Here is a 15,292-nt window from a genome sequence, read left to right as displayed (position 1 = left end):
CTAGTACCGACTGCAAAGCCGCAATGAGCCGGCAAAGCCAAAGCCTCTTGCCACTATTTTACCCATCACTATGGCATCAGTAGGTTAGGTAGTTGGTAGTAGGTAGGTGTAGTAGGTACCGTACCTGGTAAGACTTGGTAAAAGAGAAGAGCAGAGAGTCCTCCCCAATGGCAATACGTGCATACAATAAATGTCACAAGAAGCTTAAGGAAGTAACTATACGATGTGCTAGCTTAGGGCCTATTTTAAGAAATTTTAACTGGGCTTAACATACGTTTTCACAGTACCATATGTGTGTCGTCTTCTAACTTCAGTCGCTGTCAGGCGCCAGGGCTGGTTCTCTGACTCTCCGGGCACGGCAGCTTCCTCCACCAGAAGACGTTAGCTTACAGTGATTAATTCGGTGAATTCCGTCTCAACTTCGGATATTTCCGGCCGTGAAAAACTATCCGTATTTCTAAACTAAATATGTAAACCGCTTATACCATATTTCTGGCCGTGAAAAACTATCCCATACGGCCGCGAGATTTCTAAAAAATAATTCTTCGTCAATGTTAGAATATTTGATGCCGTTTTCACCCTCCGAAACGCGTAATAATATTTTTTCAAATGCTCGAATCTCATTGGTTCTGGTGTTTGATGACGATTTTCGTTGAAGATAACGAGGTTGGTCTTAACGTATTTTAATTACTAATTAGAGGTTTCATTAGATTGTGAATCAAAGAACGACAGGTGAAACAAACTCCTATTGAACTTTTTCGCAATTGTTTTATGCAAACTTTCCGCATCCGGTCGATGGCGGTCTCCATTGAGTGATTTCATTTTAGAAATATTTTTGCAAATGCTCGACTCTCATTGGGTCCGGTGTTTGGTGACGCGTTTTGTTGAAGATAACCAGGCCCGTGCGGGCCGATGTTGGTCTTAAATTATTTTATTAATACATTGGAGGTGCATAAGATTGTGAATCAAACGATGACGGGTGAAAGAAACTCCTAATGAACGTTTTAAATTTGTTATGCATACTTCCGCATCCGCAAAATGGCTGCCTCCACTGCGCTTCGGATTCTCGAGCCAAGGCATAATCAGGTTTTCAACATAATACGTACTCGTTTATTGACAACACCGGCTTCGCCGGCTATAAGGTTGGACTAGATTTTCAGCCATTTAGGCTGTCAGGATTGCCTTGAGGTATGTGCGCTCACCTTTGGGCTATCTATAAGAATTTTAGTCTTCGACCAGCTATAACCTATTACCCCGGTCTTTCACAGGCAGGGCGAGGCATCAATGTGTGTGCCCTCCCTCGGAAGGATGATAAACTGGGTGTCTCGTCTTCGAGCATCAGGTAGTGAACGCTGTTTAAAACTCTGACTTGAACTCGCCTACTCTTCATGAAAGACCATCGCTGACATCTTGAAGAAATTACAAATTCCTCCCACCTTCTGTGAAACGGGCCTGGCCAGCCTCTTCGTGAAAGACTTGGGCCAAAAACGTTCCCCTGCCGAACCCACGAGAAGGTGGGAGTATTTGGGGCCATTAAAGAAGTAGTAGTAGCTTCACAGCTATCTGCATTCCTTGCCTTCTCTCAGTTTGTGGAATTATATTTTGCATCCTGCTGAGTCTTGCCCCCGTTTTTCACTCTTTTAGTCAATGTTGTTGCTGTTGTATCCCACAACCTGTGTACTCTTATTGCTTTTATCGACACAACGAGCAAGAAAGCTAATTTGATGATCATTAAAAATGTGTGTTAGGATTTGCAATCTGTTTGAATATGCAAGAGTGAAGGTATTTTAAAACGTGCCTGGATCTCCAAGTAAAGATTCTATGGTTGTCAAAGGCTGATCCCAGGTAATTGAGGATGCTTCGCAGGTGTGGAAGTCATCTTCGGATGAGGCGTGCAATTGAGAATGGGATGCTTAAGGTTTTGGAATGCAAATATATCATGATGTGACGTGCCAGTGAAAACTGTCTGGCCTCTTCTCGGCAAGAGAGTGTCTGAAGCCGGTTCGGAGCACGACGTCACACGAATGTGCCTGAAATCGAACCCATCGTAGGCCGGGTCAGGTTTGTTTAAACGTCTTTAACTCATGTAACAAAAAACGGCACTCCAGCTGATCTTTTCCTCCAGCAGCCAAGCAGTCGCTCTTTATTATTATTATTTTTAATGAACGTCTGTGCTGCAGGAGCACACACAACCTGCAGCTCGCCACCATGAATGGTTTGGGCAGCTCACGGGGTGGCTTGGAGCTAGGAAGCCCGGGACTTACCGACCTGGCGGTCTACCAGCAGTGGCTCGAGAGCCGTCACGAAGCGAGCTTGCTGCCCATGAAAGAAGACTTGGCGATGTGGCTTAATGAAACTCTTGGTGAGCATGAATCCAGCTCCATTTGCTTCTGCTCGTCGTTGTCACCCTAAAAGTCGACATCGGTCACATTAGGTCTTTGAACGCACCGTTTGAGCCGTTCACCTGTTTTATCACTGCTTTGCAGTTGTTGCCATTGTATAGTTTTTATTGAAGTACTGTACGTACTATTGGCTGCGTTAATTTGTTTGTGTATTAACAATGAGAGTTTGGAAGTGAATAGGTGGAATATATTTTTTACACTGTATTCTTGTTTGTTTGAGTTTCTTATCAAAAGAAAAATTGACAAAGCATCCTTCCCTTCCCTTTATTTATTTATTTTCCCAAAGAAAGGAGCACTTGTTGTGAAGGAGTTTGATCTGTAGCCTCTTTTTTGTTCTTCCTGATTTGCAGAATTGCTGAGATGCAAGACTCCATTTGAGCATTCTCAACGTACAGTCTTCAAAGACGATCTCGATAATACCTTCAAACTTTTAAGGATAAAGATGATGTAATAATGGCAAGCTGCCTGTGTGCTTTAATTCGCTAAACGGCTTTAAGGAAAGCATGCTGCTTCGGTACGTGAAGTCAGAATTCCTCCGAGCTTATTTCAAACGTTGCAATGGAAATGCCAGACTTGTCACTCGCTCCAAGCTTTGATATCTGCTCGTGACGGCTAATTTGACGATTTTACCATGTAGCTTACAGTTATCCAGGTGTGAACCACCTTTAGAGGCCATTTTCCCTGCAGAGCAGGGGTTGGCCTTTTTCGGGCACCGTGGTCCCCTTTTTTGAAGCAATGTTTTTATGGACGGATGCTCCTCCTGCCGCCAACCCTGTTAGTCGCCTCTTGCCACACACAGGGAATTACCAGTGAGCTGGTACTCAATTTGTCGACTTCAGAAGGAATGCAGGCTGAGTCAACCCCCCTGGCATTAATTCAGCGATTGACCGGGATTCGAACCCAGGATCCTAGGATCCCAAGCCGGCACCCTAACCGCTAAGCCAACACCAGGCTCAGTTATCCGGGTGTGTCGATGCATATTGTTTATTTATTTTTTAAAAAATTGTGGGAGATGGCAGGCTAGCCTAGAGGTATGTGCACTCACATATGAGCTGTCTGGCCTGGGTTTGAATCCCGAACCTGGTGTTTCACATGCAGGGTGACGCACCAAGCTGTGTGCGGTCTTTTGGAAGCCGACATCAATCCAGAGCACTCGTCTGCTAGAATTGGTTGTTATCTCCGCCACCGAAGGTGGACGCACGTTATGTTTTCTCCCCTGTTCGTCTGTCTGTCTGTCTGGTCGTATGTGAGCAGGATATCTCAAAAAGTTGTGGACGCATTCGGGCGGAATTTGGTGGACAGCTTGGATGTGTGACAAGGACCAATTGATTCGATTTTGGTCAAAATCCAGATCCGGATATGAGAATTTGAGTGATTTTTCACTATTGAGTGATCGGGCCTAAAAACGATGTATCGCACGATATCTCAAAAAGTTGTGGACGGATTTGGAAGAAACGTGATGGACAGCTTGGAGGGGACACAAGGACAAATTGATTCGACTTTGTTGAAGACAAGGATGTGAGATTATTTGACTTTTTAAAGTGATGTTTCACCATTGAGAGATGTGGTTAAAAACTATATGAACCATCTTTAGAGGCCATTTTTCCCTGCAGGGCGGGGGTTGGCCTTTTTTGAGCACCGTGGTCCCCTTTTTGAAACAATGTTTTATGGCTGGATGCCCTTCCTGCCACCAACCCTGTTGGTCGCCTCTTGCAACACACAGGGAATTACCAATGAACTGGTACTCAATTTTCCGACCTCGGAAGGATGACAGGCTGAGTCAGTGAGTCAACCCCCCTGGCGTTAATTCAGCGATCGACCGGGAGTCAAACCCAGGATCCTAGGATCCCAAGCCGGCACCCTAATCCCTAATCGCTAAGCCAACACCAGTTTTCGGTCAAAAACGATATATAGCACAATATATCAAAACGTTATGGACGAGTTATGACAAAAATTGGTGGATGAGTTGGTCAGGTAACAAGAACAAGCCGATTCGATTTTGGTTCAGGTCAGAATCCACATCCGAACTATCAGTGGGATACAAAATGTAAACTGTTTATCCTGCCGGAAGTATGCGCTCTAATTAGTGTTGTCCTATGGTCGCGGATGTTAAAGATCTCACAGTGTCTGTCATTCACGAAGAAAAGGCAAGTTGTTATCTCCGGCACCTTGACCACATCACAGATTTCTGCACAAATCATCTTCAGTCATCTATTCGGCCGGACCAGCCATTTCATGAAAGACTTGGGCCAAGAACATCTTCCTTCCTCCCCCATGGTCGATCCCACAAGAAGCTGTGAATTTTTTGGACACTTAAAGAAGAAGATGCAACATGGTACAATGTTTGTCTCAATTTTCCTTGGCACAGCGGGAAACTGATCGACATGAAATTCCATTTTAATGTTTGATTTAAGAATGTGTAATACTCTCATTCATATCATGTCATAATAATTCTTGCTTAAAGGACACAAAAAGTTTTGTAACTTTCGATTCCAAACTTCTCTGTTGGCCAGAAAATCAATAAGGTCAATAATCTTGTGACGAGTTGACAACGAAAAGAGTCGAGAAACCTCTCGACAAGATGCACGTGTTTGCGTTTTAGATCCTGAGGAATTGAGATTCGTTAATGAATGGTTTGTAACACGATTTGCCATCAGCTGATGAATGTGTCCAGCATCGCTGTACCTGCAAACCGAGGAGGAGGTGTAGACTTTGAATGTATTGCAACAGAGGTTTTCTTGGGCAATGCAAGTGTCCTTTTGCTGAGGTTTTACGTTCTGCTCAGGTTTCGCTTTGGGACATGATAGAATGTGCATTTGGGGTAAGGAAATGTAATCTCTTCGGTCTGAGGCTGCAGTGCGCTATTTCTCATCCCCTAGCGAGGTTCACGTCAGACCCATAATACTACCCCGAGCACGTATCCTCCACGCACAAAACGGCTCTTGTATTAGAAGGGGTCGAGCAGGTGTGGAATGTGAATCCCCTCCTCTCCTCCCCTTACCAGTTCAGAGGTTATTCTGTCTTTTAGCATGACAGTTTGTCTGTCTGTTTGCCTGTCTGTCTGTCTTTGCCTTATTGGGTTTGCATGTGAACAGCTACCTTGGTGATACCATTATTATTATTAATATTATATTATTATCCTATTTTTATCTGAACACACTTGTGTTGCATGGAGTAACACCTTTACCCATGTATTTATTTATTTATTTATTTATTAAAAAAGAAGTGCATTGGCTGTTTGTCGGCGAAATGCCACTCGTGTATGGGGTTTTTATCCTCCTCTATTTTCATGTTGAAGTTAGCTGGATAAAGTTGGTTATTGTTACACCCAGATACGTAGCAGCATTGAATTGAAGGGAAATGAAAATCCTCCACATGCTTGGAGTTGGAGAGAAGTGACTTGCAAGAAATGATATATGAGGTGTCAATAGGTTGTCTCCCCAAACCATGAACGATTGGTCCTGGACCAGCAAAGGCCTGCACAGATGTCGGTCCTTTTTGATGTGGATTCAAGCCAGTGTCAAACATTCCTCCCATTGCTGGGTGGGTTTTTGGATGTATGTCCTGTCAAATACTTATTTTAATAGTTTTTACATGGTCTGAAGCTCGCGGAGGAGCTGCAGCATAAATTGTGTGCATCCATGATGACCTTTGGGGAAGTGACAGATCTTCCTGAGGTACCCTGGGTACTGGAGACACCATCATGTGATATTGTTTTTCTCTCCGTAGTCAGCGAAGCAAAAAGGCGTCATCTCACCCACAGATCCCCTTGCCCCCCTACCCTCTCCCATGGGATAGCAGAAGTATATGCATGCTCTACTCTCCAAATGGTGAATATAAAATAAGCATACAATACAATACGTACCATTTTTATAGTTTTCGGTATATGACTCGGCCAGGATCGGAACTGAACTGCCTACCTCCCAGAATGAGTGGACGCTCTATCCACGACATCACCGAGTCCGAGCATAGAAGAAGCGTGCAGAACAATTATAATCCCGATAGGTAAATTGAGGGAGAAAGGGGTTATGGGAGGAGTTTTAATCTTGTTGATTTAAAGGGCCAAGAGTAACTGATGCCATTTCAAAAGCTCATCGTTACCTTCATCAATGAAGGTGGGCAGAGGTTATGTTTTTACCCCTGTCTGTCTGTGAGGAGGATATCTCAAAAAATTGTGGACGGACTTGGTGGAGATGTTAGGTTTGTGACAAAGACTAATTTATTCAATTTTGGTGAAGATCCAGATCTGGATATGAGAATTTTTCATTTTTAAGGTGATTCTTTACCATTGAGAGATAGGGCCAAAATGATATACATATAATATAAGGGGTGTTGCAAAATAAATGATACTTTTTTCCCCAAAGATAAAATGAAGTTTCAATCGGATGAAAATCCAACCAAAGGCTTTATTTAATTCAAAAATTAAAAACTCACGTTTAATACGTGTCAATATGTCCACCATTGGTTTCAGAAACCATTTGAAGTCGACTTTTAAAATATTTCACCAAAGACACGAACATTCGTCGCAAATATGACGGAGACAACACCCAGGCAACGTGCGCAACACGTCATGATGACGCACGCCAAATTTGAATTAAAAAGTCGTGGACATGTGGTCAATACAATCTGGGGGGATAAAGTATCATTTATTTTGCAACACCCTATATATATATATATAGCATGGTATTTAAAAAACTTGTGGATATATTACGACAACATTTGGTGGTTGAGTTGGGCAGGTGACGAGAACGAGCCGATTCAATTTTGGTTCAGGTCCAGATCCAGATCCGGCCTATCAATGGGAGTTGTTCAGCCTGTAAGTATGAAATGTAAAACGTTCAGCCTGGCGGAGGTATATACTCTACCGAGTGCCGTTCTAGTTGGTACTGAAATGATTGGGACATTTCCTAGCAGCTGAATGTTTGAAGATATCATTTAAAACCTCATTTTTCCCCTCATTTTTCATTATTTCTCACAATTCATGGTCTCTTCAACTTTGAGGTTTCTTCAAAAACATGTTACGTGATCTTATGTGCAAAGGCCCTTCCTGTTTCAGACATTGAAGTTGGAGATGACATTACAAGGAAATATGAAGAAATTTGGACATAGTAGGCCACTTGGCCCATCATCCGGATGTCCACATCTTGTCTACACCTCATTCATTTAATATATCCATTTATTCATTCATCGTCTATTATACTAACACAATCTTTACTAGCATACAATCTCACTGGTTGGAAGGGGGTGGGGTGGGGGAGTGGAGGGGTGGATGAAGGGGGAGAAGGACAAGGAGGAGTCTGGAGTAGAACAGTTTGGTAGGCCCAGAGTCCATCTAGATTCTAGATCCATCAATCTATCTATCTTTTATTTTTATTTTTATTCCTCTGCTGACAAAGTCGCCGGAAACATGTTTTCACGTTGTCCGTCTGGCTGCCCATCCGTCCGTGCATCCGTGATGGGTTTTCTTTACAGCGATAACTTGAGAACGGCTAAAATTATTCAAATCAAAATTAATCAAGTATGTACTATTACTATGTACTAGTATGTACTATTACTAGTATGTACTATTGTATCAAGTATATATGATGTAAAGATGAACTGATTAGATTTTGGGGTGAAGAGGTCATGTTAGGTAAAACAAATCCTGTTACTGTGATCATGGTAACATGGGCTTTAGACCAAAGTTGGCACAAGTGTGTATTGTGATGCAAAAGATAAACAGATTTGATTTGGGGGTCAAGAGGTAAAAGGTCAGAGTCTGTAATAGGTTTTCATTACCATGATAACTTAAGGCTGAAGGGAATGAAGTTAAAGTTGGTACAAGTATGTATAATGATCTAAAGATAAACAGATTCGATTATGGGGTCAAGAGGTCAAAGGTCAGGGGTCCCGTTAAGTAAAAGTTGCGTCACTGCGCTAACGATGCTCTACCTTTATGTTTCTCATTCAGTGTGAAACACAAACAAACTGATTGTTAAAATGACCAACAAATATCGGAAGCATAGGCGTTACAGGTCTTCCAACGACACAGTATGTATAGGCCTTAGGCTTCATGCCTTCATAGTTCATGCTTCGCCTTCAGGCTGTTTCGGACAAATTCGCCCAGGTTTCTTAATACCGTACTCGTGTTCATAATAATAATAATATTAACATTAATAATAATAATTTAGCAAATATAATCGTAACACTGCAATCCGTTTGTTGTAACTGCAAAGTTACTGGATTTAAGTGGTGTATGGTTGGTTCATTGTTGACTCGAAACATATATAATAAACCAGTGTCTCAATGCAATGTCTTTGTTTCCATGGTGACAAACAGTTTCGAGACTTAGAGTACTTCAAAACAATTAAATACTTAAATTATTTGCTAACTGGTATCTCCACCAAACCAAACATTGTGAGCCTGAAACCTGGTGAAACCAAACATTGAGCCTGGTGTTGGCTTAGCGGTTAGGGTGCCGGCTTGGGATCCTAGGATCCTGGGTTTGAATCCCGGTCGATCACTGAATTAACGCCAGGGGGGGTTGACTCAGCCTGTCATCCTTCCGAGGTCGGCAAATTGAGTATCAGCTTGCTGGGACGAATGATCACGGTGAGTACCCCGATTTAGAATAGGTACACCGTATCCCTGCGCATCGTAAGAGCGTGACCAAGGGTTGGCATCAGGAAGGGCATCCGGCCATAAAAACATTGCCTCAAACAGGGAACCATGATTGTCATGGGGCCCGCAAGGATAACCCCCGCTCTAGCAGGGAAAATGGCCTTAAAACGATCATTCATTCATTCATTCATTCATTCATTCAACTGGTATTTCCACCCAGGTCGTACTATCCTCTTTTTTTTCTTTCTTTTTTTTGTATATTGAATCGAGGCTCATGAAAGAGCTAACATTTACTTCACAAACAAATCAACCAGACAAACAAAATCTAAAAAAGAGGGAGCGGAAGACAAGATGGGGAGAGAAGGGGAAGCACACAAACACAACATTTGAGAGCAGGGAGATATGTGGGGGGGAGGAGGCGTGGGAAGGGGGGGGGGTGCGAGAAGTATAAAACACAAGGACACCAAGGACTTCGAGGACAGAAGTTGGTATTTCAAAAAAGTGGAATTGGGGTGAAATTAGCGGGGGTAGAAAAGATCAAGGTTTTGGATGGGGGAAGATAAGAAATGGTGGTGAACAGCTGTTTTAAAGACCTGGAGGGTGGAGTGGGATTGAAGAGAGTGAGGGAGTTTGTTCCAGAGGTGGGAGAAAAGAGGAATGAAGGAGTGAAGGTGAGCAGAGAGTCTTGATTTTGGCAGTTTAACCATAAGAGGGTTGCAGGCAGATCTTGTGCGACCTGTAGGAATATTTGCGGGACAGACCCCAGAGAGAGCTGGGGGGGCAAGGCCAGAGAGGAGTCGGTAGAAGACGGAAAGACCACCAACCTGCCTGCGGTGAGTGAGTGAGAGGCCCTTGGAGTTAGCTTCATCGCGGGAGATTCCAATGATTCTGAATGCTTTGGTTTCAACAGCGTGAAGACGAGCTAGGTGTGAGGCAGGAGCACCAGCCCAGAGGGGAGAGCAGTATTCCATTGAGCTGCGGATGAAAGGCTTGTATGTGGTGAGGAGCTCAGGTGTGCCAAGGAAGGACTTCGCCCGACGGAGGATGCCCAGTCGGCGACTGGCTTTGGAGGCCAGATTTGAAATGTGGTTTTCCCAGGAAAGCTCATGGCAGATAGTGAGACCCAAAAGCTTGAGTGACAGAACTTCTTGGAGAGGATTATTCAGAAAGTGGATGGGAGGGTTGTCCAGTCGGTCTTTTCGGAGAGACCTCGTAAGAGTGTGAGATTTGTCAGGATTGAAAGACATGTTCCACTTGTTTTCCCAGTCTGTGATTTTGTCCAGGTCTGCAGAGAGTGAGGAGGCTGCAGACTGCCGATCTAAGGGATGAAGAATGGAGCGACAGAGAGTAGAGTCATCAGCAAAGAGATGGAGGGGATTTTCAAGAGAGTCAGAGAGATCATTGATGAAGACCAGAAAAAGCACAGGGCCCAGAACACTACCTTGGGGAACTCCAGCCTGAACCGGAAGAGGAGATGAGAGAAACCCATTCAGGGCCACACGTTGACTACGACTAGAGAGGAAGTCCGCCAGCCATGCGTGGAGATTTCCATGGATACCAAAAGAGGAGAGTTTGGTGAGCAGAGCGGGGTGCCAGACCGTATCGAAGGCACGTGATATGTCAAGGGAGACAGCTCTAATTTCCTGTTTGGCATTGAGGACCTCCATCCATTGTTGAGAAAGCAGAGGCAGCATGTCCAGAGTAGAGTGACCAGGTCTGAAACCAAATTGATGATCAGAGATCAAGCCATTGGAGAAGAGGAAAGGTTCCATATCTGAAGCAATGATGGATTCCATGACTTTGCTGATAATTGGGAGAAGGCTGATTGGTCTGTAGTTGCTGGGATCTGTTTTTGCACCTTTTTTGTGCAAAGCGGTGATGTTGGCAGATTTCCAAGCAGATGGCAGATGACCTTGAGCAAAAGATTGGGTGAAGAGAACAGAGAGAGGGAGTGAAAGAGCGAGTGAAAGAGCTCTTCAACTAAAGTATCAAACAAGCCCGGCTACGCCGCTCTTAGACTTTCGGTATTATTCTTATTCTTATTATTATTATTATTATTATTATTATTATTATCTATATAATAATAGCGTAAGGACTCGACTTTGTTATCCCTTTTACGCCGCACCCAGTGACCCGATGCCCACGGCACTAATGGCTTCACGATCTACGAACCGCGCTCTTTGTTTATCACGTACAACCATACTCAAAAAATCTGAATTAGCCGACGTTGGGGCCCAAAAGCATCCGATTAACTGCCGATACGACGCCATCTTACGACGCCATCGTATTGGCGTCTGCTGGGCGAAGGCGAAGCAAGCCGTCCGCTGATTGGACAGGCGAAGGCGAAAGCAAGCCGTCCACTGAGTGGACAATCCAGAGCATGCATTTGTGCCGGTGTCGGCGATCGTTGTTCATATATGCACTCTTCATTCTCATCTTTCTTCCTAACTCTTACTCGGACAAGCAAATCCCCTATGCCATCCATAATGGTACACTCTATATCCATACACCGTGCATCCTCCCTTCCGTGGATGTTCCACGGGTTTCGGCTAGTTATTATTATTAGTGTTTAGGGATGGTGGAGTTGGGTCATGAATGACCAAAGATTGCAGTGTTAGTGGGAGAAATTTCCCAAAGACTCAATAGCTAAGGCTGTTGCCACGTTCCTGATGAGGTCCTTGAGTTTGTGTCTCTGGTTGAGTCAGAGGTTTTTCACACTAGCCCCATGCAAGTATTTATTCCTGTTTATTAAATATACTCTTTTTGTGTATACAGGGTGTTTCAAAAAGGGTGATACAACTTTAAATTTTTATTTACAAAGAAACAGAATCCTTAGGAACGTGAACCAAACATTTCTTGAAAGCTTATGACATGGTATTTTCTATCACTGATTGCTATTGCAATAAATCACTGCTAGAGTTAGTGAGAGCCCAAGGTCTGAAATTGGCATTTACGCAAAATCCTTGTAATTGACGTTCTCGATGTGTGCCCCTCTGCGGTTCAGACAGGCATTGATCCTGACTCAGTTCTGTTCTGTTCTGTTCTCAGACCAAAGTTCTGTCTAATTGACCTGTAGGTCTCATGTGGCACTGCCTGGAGGTAGTCTGACACCTCCTGCTTCAGATCATCCAGTGTGGCAGGGCGGTTGACGTAGACAGAGCGGTACCCAGGGTTAATGAGGGTGTTTCTGAAGAGCTGCTGCAGGAAAGTGATTGTGTCACCAGCTGTATGCAGGGGTGCACCATCCTGCATAAACTAGGTTATGCTCAGCTGGTTTGGGGTGACATTTTGGGCGAGATCATTATTGAATTTATGGAGCACGGCCCGGTGGCGCTCATGGTTGATCGTCACCGTCCTGCTGTTGTCACTCTCAAACCAGTAAGGCCCTAGCATTCCCCATCTGGCATTGAATGTGCAGAAGCATGTGACCTTAGGCCCTTTCAGGTACCTCTCAGTGATTTCCTCATGTGGTTCTGCCCCCCAGAAAATGTTGTTGTGGTTGTTGATTTAGTCTCATACCACAAAGCCACCACTTTTGTCTTCTGCTTCACTGTCAATGGCATAGTTGAGCTACGGAGCTAGAAATCCCAGGCAACAAATACCACGATAACACCACCAAACCCTGAAAAGGAAAACGGTATAGGTCAAAAAACAAAGAAATGGTATGAAGTCAAAGTTGTATCAATCTTTTTGAAACGCCCTGTATATATCTCAAACTCTAGCGAGGTTCATTTTTTTATTTTTTTTAAATATATACAGCTCACAAGTTTTTATTTATTTTCATTATTTATTTTTATTTTTATTGTTTTGGGGATGAGGGGTTGTAGGTTGATGAATGAACAAACATTGACAGCACTTTCACCTTTTTTACCCCTCTCACAGACATCACAATCACTCCAGTATGACACTCCTGTAAACAATAACAGGAATTTCACAAGTAACCCACTCCGCTCCATCGTCCCCTTTCAGCAATCTCATGTTATGTTGAGGAATGCTGAATGTGTCCTGAATTCCCACAAGAATAAGTCTGGAATGCCCAGGTTATAGGAAGGGGAATTAGTCATCCAATTCATTGTACCCATTTACACATTTGTAATCGTAATCCCTTGTCAACTCCACTTAGCACCTGTTCTGCCTGGATTTTGTTCAGATCTTCCTTCCAGATACATCACAAACAATGATGATTCACCGAGCTGGAGCACATGACTTGGAGAATGTGCAGGATACTTCAGAGGCTGCCAAATAGATCGATGTTTTATGCCATTTTTGTCATCTTAGTTCAACCAGGATGTGGTTCTTACATGCTGATTTTTGGTTTTGAACTTTTGTGCTTGTATATTGCTTATTACTACATTCGTCAACATGTTGAAATTATAGCGGCCGTTTCACTTGGTCTTCTTAACTGATTTATTTTATACAGTAATATAAGGATTGTATGGAGGAACTGGCACGGTGCCTTCAGAAAGTATTCACACCCCTTGACTTTTTCACATTTTGTTGCATTACAGCCTGAATTTAAAATGCATTACATTGAAATGTTTTGTCATTGATTACACATAATACCCCATAATGTCAAAGTGGAATAAAAAAAAAATTATACTAAATAGTTAAGAATCGAAATACAGAAATATGTAATCTATCTAAGTATTCAACCTCCAAAGTAAATACTTCATAGAAGCGCCTTTGGTAGCAATTACAGCTCTCTTAGTCTTCTTGGGTATGTCTGTATCAGCTTTGCACATTTGGATTTGGGGAGTTTCTCCCATTCTTCCTTCCAGACTTGATCAAGCTCTGTCAAGTTGGATGGGGAGCGTCAGTGAACAGAAATCTTCAAGTCTTTCCACAGATTCTCAATGGGATTCAAGTCTGGGCTTTGGCTGGGCCATTTAAGGACTTTCACGTTCTTGTTCTGAAGCCATTCCAGTGTTGCTTGGGGTCATTGTCCTGTTGGAATATAAATCTTCCCCATAGTCTAAGGTCTTTTGCACTCTGAAGCAGGTTCTTCTCAAGGATTTGCCTGTATTTGGCTCCATTCATTGTTCCCTCTATCCTCACAAGTCTCCCAGTCCCTGCCGCTGAAAAGCATCCCCATAGCATGATGCTGCCACCACCATGCTTCACAGTAGGGATGGTGTTAGATGGGTGATGAAAGTTTATTTCTTTATTTGAAGCAATATTGATTATTTTATGCCTTCGTCCCCGAAGGTGACCGGAGGCATTATGTTTTCGGGTTGTCCGTCCGTCCTGTCCATACGTCCGTCTGGGCTAAACCTCATTTTTCTCAGCAACCACATGTCCGATTGAGACGAAACTTTCAGGGTCGGGTGACAACCATGCAAAATGTTTTTTTAAATCATAATTGTGACGGCATAGGTCATGGTAGCCATCTTGGAATAAACGCAAATGATTTAAAAAATATTTCTTGGAAACGGCTGAATGGAAAAATTTGAAACTTGGCACATTGTCAAGTACTCCCAATAGGGAACAAAAGCATGATAATAATGACATCATAGGTGAAGTGGTATACCAGCCTAAAATGTTTTAATCGAATTCCTTATCTTAAAATTCTGAAATTGCATGCACATGATCTATGACCCATTTGTATTGAAATGTTAAATTTCTGACATCATAGGTCACATGGTCTGGCAGCCATATTTGATTTAACCTAAAACCTTTCTAAAAAATACATCTTCTCCGAAACCACCAAATTGATTGACTCTTTACTTTATGTGTATCATTGACTAGGCATGGAGATTAAAAGATGATCACAAAAACATCATTGGTCACATGGTGTGGCAGCCATATTGTATTGAAGGAAAATATTAAATAATTATATCTCTGAAACTGCTTACCATATCGATGCGAGAATTTTACAAATTTCATCGAACACCATTGGTGGATATATTTTGAAAATGATGACATCGTAAGTCACGTGGTTTGGCAGCCATCTTGGATGGAAAAATGAACCTTATCCGATAAACACGAAACTTCACAAACGTGATCCCCTACCCATACATATGCAGAGTGTACATTTTATAAGGTCATATGCCACATGGTGTGGCAACCATATTGGCTTGAAAGCCGATATTAAGAAATATCCCTTCTGAAACCGCTTCACCGATTGATGTGAAACCTGTCATGGCTGGTGAAAATGTGATACTTGAAAACAGCTGAAGGTGTTTAAATCAAACTTATTAATTTTTTTGGACTGTGAACACGGGCATCTACCTGTTGTGGGACTACGCAAAGGCATATTGGCGACACAGTCACATTGTTCTAGTTTTTAATAT

At 42.9% G+C, this 15,292-nt stretch overlaps 1 protein-coding gene across 5 annotated transcripts in view; it reads left to right on the top strand.

Moving 5' to 3' along the window:
- The window catches only part of GAS2 (growth arrest specific 2), a 129,179-nt gene that overhangs the window by 54,841 nt on the left and 59,046 nt on the right, over positions 1-15,292 (top strand). For 4 of the 5 annotated variants that reach the window (XM_068124005.2, XM_068124006.2, XM_068124009.2 and 1 more), the window contains exon 3: positions 2,181-2,362. In XM_068124005.2, coding sequence (XP_067980106.1) covers positions 2,209-2,362 — 154 coding nt within the window. In that variant the 5' untranslated portion in view covers positions 2,181-2,208. Of the gene's footprint in view, positions 1-1,955; positions 2,057-2,180; positions 2,363-15,292 lie in introns of those variants that run through there. The other variant, XM_068124012.2, reaches the window with a different exon arrangement.

This window comes from Myxine glutinosa, chromosome 8 (genome assembly GCF_964187855.1).
Source record: "Myxine glutinosa chromosome 8, kmMyxGlut1.1, whole genome shotgun sequence".
Taxonomy (NCBI): domain Eukaryota; kingdom Metazoa; phylum Chordata; class Myxini; order Myxiniformes; family Myxinidae; genus Myxine; species Myxine glutinosa.
This window is presented reverse-complemented; position numbering and strand designations above follow the sequence as displayed.